The 3,700-nt window shown below is 33.7% G+C and overlaps 1 protein-coding gene across 1 annotated transcript; it reads left to right on the plus strand.

Moving 5' to 3' along the window:
• The first annotated feature begins 203 nt into the window (after window positions 1–203).
• On the plus strand, window positions 204–3,316 carry LOC149002629 (septum-promoting GTP-binding protein 1-like). The gene is made up of 5 exons (XM_089137287.1): window positions 204–658; window positions 761–978; window positions 1,074–1,113; window positions 1,205–1,288; window positions 2,824–3,316. The coding sequence occupies exons 1-5, from the start codon at window positions 311–313 to the stop codon at window positions 2,986–2,988; spliced, it is 855 nt and encodes a 284-aa protein (XP_088993413.1). The 5' UTR covers window positions 204–310; the 3' UTR covers window positions 2,989–3,316.
• The last annotated feature ends 384 nt before the right edge of the window (window positions 3,317–3,700 follow it).

Here is a 3,700-nt window from a genome sequence, read left to right on the forward strand (position 1 = left end):
CAATTATCATCGTATATGAAACAAAATGACCAAAATACCCTTCAGGGATAAGGTAACAACCAGCCATGATGTCCTCGTCAAGAAACAACGGGCTAAAAGTAAAAACCAACAGGGAATCGCCAACGACGCCAAGTAACATTTTAAGACTCAATAAGCCGGCAATGTAGACCGCGTGAGTATAAAACCCAGTCAAACCAACAGCCGAGTCCACGTTCGTTTTCATAACCGAGAAGGCGGCGAAGAAGAAGAAGAAGAAGAAGAAGAAGAAGAAATCCCCAAAAGAGAATCTCTCCAGAAAACATACACAGCGATGATAGAGCAAGGAGCAAGCTTGAGCTTCCACGACCGAAGACGAATCGAATCCATCAGAAAAATTACTCATCTTTGCCGCAAGATTCTTCTACTAGACCTGCAATGGAATTATTCTCATCTCCGGCGATTTTTCCGGTCAATTTGGGATCGGATTCTTATATGCTACCCTGGTAAGCACTTCAGTTACCGGCGGTTACCGCGTAACCTATCTTCTATTTCTCCGGCTAATATTGAGTCCGGCGATCTCGTCTCCACCTCCAGGAGAAATTTTGATATGGAATCTGATTTGGTGATGCTCAAGATCAGTCTTTTGGGAGATTGTCATATTGGCAAAACCAGTTTTGTTGTAAGTTCTTAATTTCCAGCTTTTTTTTCCTAACAATTCAATACGAGTTGAGTTTCTGTGTGTTTTGACTAAAATTTCTTCCCTTTTTCTTTTCGTTTGAAGATTAAGTATGTAGGAGATGAGCAAGAACAGAAGTGTTTGCAGATGTCCGGATTGAATTTGATGGACAGAGTATTTTCAGTTGAAGGAGCAAAAATTGCTTTTAGTATTTGGGATGTTGGAGGAGATCATGGTTCCTCTAGTCATGTTCCAATCGCTTGTAAAGATTCTGTAGCAATCTTGTTCATGTTCGATCTCACAAGTCGATGTACTCTAAACAGGTCTGTAATTACTCCATTTTGAATTGTTCTTATGATCAAAATCAAAATCAAAATCAAAACCTCTTTTTGACAAAATTTCTGTGATGATCGTTCAGTGTTCTCGGTTGGTATCAACAAGCGAGAAAGTGGAATCAGGTACTTATCAAACTAACAGCCGTGGTTGTTGAATTAGATTGAATATTTCAAATCAGAATCAGAGAATTTACAGTTCATCTGCTTGTTTCAGACGGCGATTCCAATACTAATAGGGACCAAATTTGATGATTTCGTTCGACTTCCTCTGGATATGCAATTGACAATCGTGAACCAGGTAACAATTTTAGATTACTGGAATCATTAGAACTGCTGATTTAGTTTTGAAATCTTATTACTTTTGTGATTTTGAGATGAAAAGAAGAGCTTAAACTTCATTGAAATTTTCAAAAATTTGAAAAGCTTAGGCGCATGGGTATTGGGAATGCTGCTTAGCTCTGCTTTTTACTTTCTCTAATGAGTTTTGATGCTTCGAGTGTGAAATTTTATTTTCTTTCTTTTTTTTGGGGTTTGAAGTCTGAGTTTGGTTCCGTCCATAGGGTTGGTAGAAGGATAAGTTTTACCGGAATTGTTTCCCAAACAGTGCCTTAGCGTAAAAGGTTTAATCGGAACACGGTGAGTTGTTTCGGAATGTGATGTGAGTGTGACTCGGACAAATTCCTTGAAAATTTTGTTTCTGTGGAAAATTTCTCGCGCTTATATGGTTTTCCATACGACCCCACGCGCAACGCCATTTACACGTTGGACCAACTTTCTGTTTTCTAAATCACTTTCTTTTTCCTTTTTTTTGTACAATTTTAAATCATTTTCAAAGGTTTGTGCCCCTTACTTTATTTAAACGTATGAATGCATGGATTGAGTTGAATATTTTTTTTTGATTAAAAAAAAAAATAATAATAATAATAATAATAATGGGTGTTACATGATGTGGTCATATTTTATTTTTGAGTTTTTATTTTTATAAGACAAAAAATAAAATTAAAAAACGGACGAATTCAGTACCTAAACTTGTCATAAAAGTAAATTTTGAGGGGTCAATCTTCTATAGAATCTTATTCTAGTAATATTTGATTTTTTGAGTTAATTTTAGTAATTTTTGTTAAGAGAGGTATTTTTATATCTTGACCTTAGACAATCCATTATATTAAATGTACTTGCATATATTCTTGTAAATGTGTTTCTAGGCATTGGTGGCAGCCTCCTATTTTAGGTTTGTAAGATCAACGAGGTCTTGAACTTGAACTTCCGTCCTTCCCACCTTACCCTTCTCATCTCTTGGAAAAGTTCACCAAACGTCCAAAATAAAAAATAAAAAATAAAAATTTATTATTTTAGATTTAATTAAGTTTGTAGATTCATTAAGTAATCCTTACCCAAAAAAAAAAAAAAACTTCATTGTGCATAAGAATTAATAAAATAAAATAAAAAAAAAGTTGAAAAAGCTTCAACGTGCATAAGAATTAATCTTTGATTATTCTGTCTTTAGGAATGCATTCAATTTTTTCCCCTCAAAAAAAAAAGAAAGGAAAAAAAAAGAAAAAATGCATTAAATTTTTCTGTTTCATTTTTTGGGACTTCATTTGTTTGCATATTTGTCTATTTGATATTTTGAGTGCCTAAAACTATTAAGGAATCAGTATTGGACTCTCCCATTATTAAATGATATCAAATCTATGTTTGTGGACTCTTTATTTATTAAACAGGACAGTTCTGAATTTGACACCTTTAATAGACACTGATGAAGAAATGAACTGTGGAGTAAAATAGAAGTTTCTCATATATTAATGTGTAAATTTTCATTGGGTTATACAGGCAAGGGCCTTCGCGCAAGCCATGAAAGCAACTCTCTTCTTCTCTAGTGCAACTCACAACATCAACGTGAACAAGATCTTCAAATTCATCACTGCCAAGCTTTTCAATTTGCCTTGGACAGTTCAACGAAATCTAACTATTGGAGAACCCATCATTGATTTCTGAGTTTTCTGCTCAAGTTGGTGAACAGATCTCAAAGGAGAGCAGGCAATTCATAAAATGAAATTCTAGTTAAACATGTAGATAAAAACTATAACCTGGTGACTAATACCTGTAGAAAAGAGAAAGAGAAGGGATCAGGTGACTTGTAATTTTGGGTTCATTTTTTTTCTCTCCTCATTTTGGGAATTTGGAATCTTTGTTTGGAGGGAGACATCCATGTCCCCCACTGGATTCCAGCTTAATAAGAAACAGATATAAAGTAGCAACAAAGATCTGATATTTGATTTTCCGAGTTGAATCAATTTCAGCTTTAACCTCATGTATGGGACCACATTCTTTCTTCTAATGGTTTAATTTTGTTAAATTATTGCTGTTGTACTACTATGAAATATAAACATTGTTTAGAGTGTTAACATCAAATATTAGTTCTATACTTCCATTTTCTTTGTTTGACAAGCATGCAAAAACAATAATTTACTAAATATACAAAATACATTCTAGCCTTAATTAATTAATAAATAAAATATCTATTGAACTTCTAGTTTTAATTTCCATATGAGTGATGAGGTAAATGGATATCTTTTCAGTATGTTTAAATTTAGGGTTTTAGTATTAGGTGTACCTTTTTTAAGCATGTATAGATTAGGGTTTTAGTACTTTCTAGTAGTGAAAGTGTGGTCTTGCCCATGTAGTGCAACGATTTTTTTTTTTTTTT

The sequence above is a fragment of the Hakea prostrata genome, chromosome 10 (genome assembly GCF_041222555.1).
Source record: "Hakea prostrata isolate BN-2017 chromosome 10, UWA_Hpros_2, whole genome shotgun sequence".
Lineage (NCBI taxonomy): Eukaryota > Viridiplantae > Streptophyta > Magnoliopsida > Proteales > Proteaceae > Hakea > Hakea prostrata.

What these genes read in the sequence shown, in the direction of transcription:
- LOC149002629 (XM_089137287.1), top strand. Translation starts at nt 311, where the DNA reads ATGATAGAGCAAGGAGCAAGCTTGAGCTTCCACGACCGAAGACGAATC. An exon ending in AAGCGAGAAAGTGGAATCAG is followed by an intron (nt 1,114 to 1,204) that starts GTACTTATCAAA and finishes TGCTTGTTTCAG; the next exon opens with ACGGCGATTCCAATACTAAT. An exon ending in AATTGACAATCGTGAACCAG is followed by an intron (nt 1,289 to 2,823) that starts GTAACAATTTTA and finishes TGGGTTATACAG; the next exon opens with GCAAGGGCCTTCGCGCAAGC.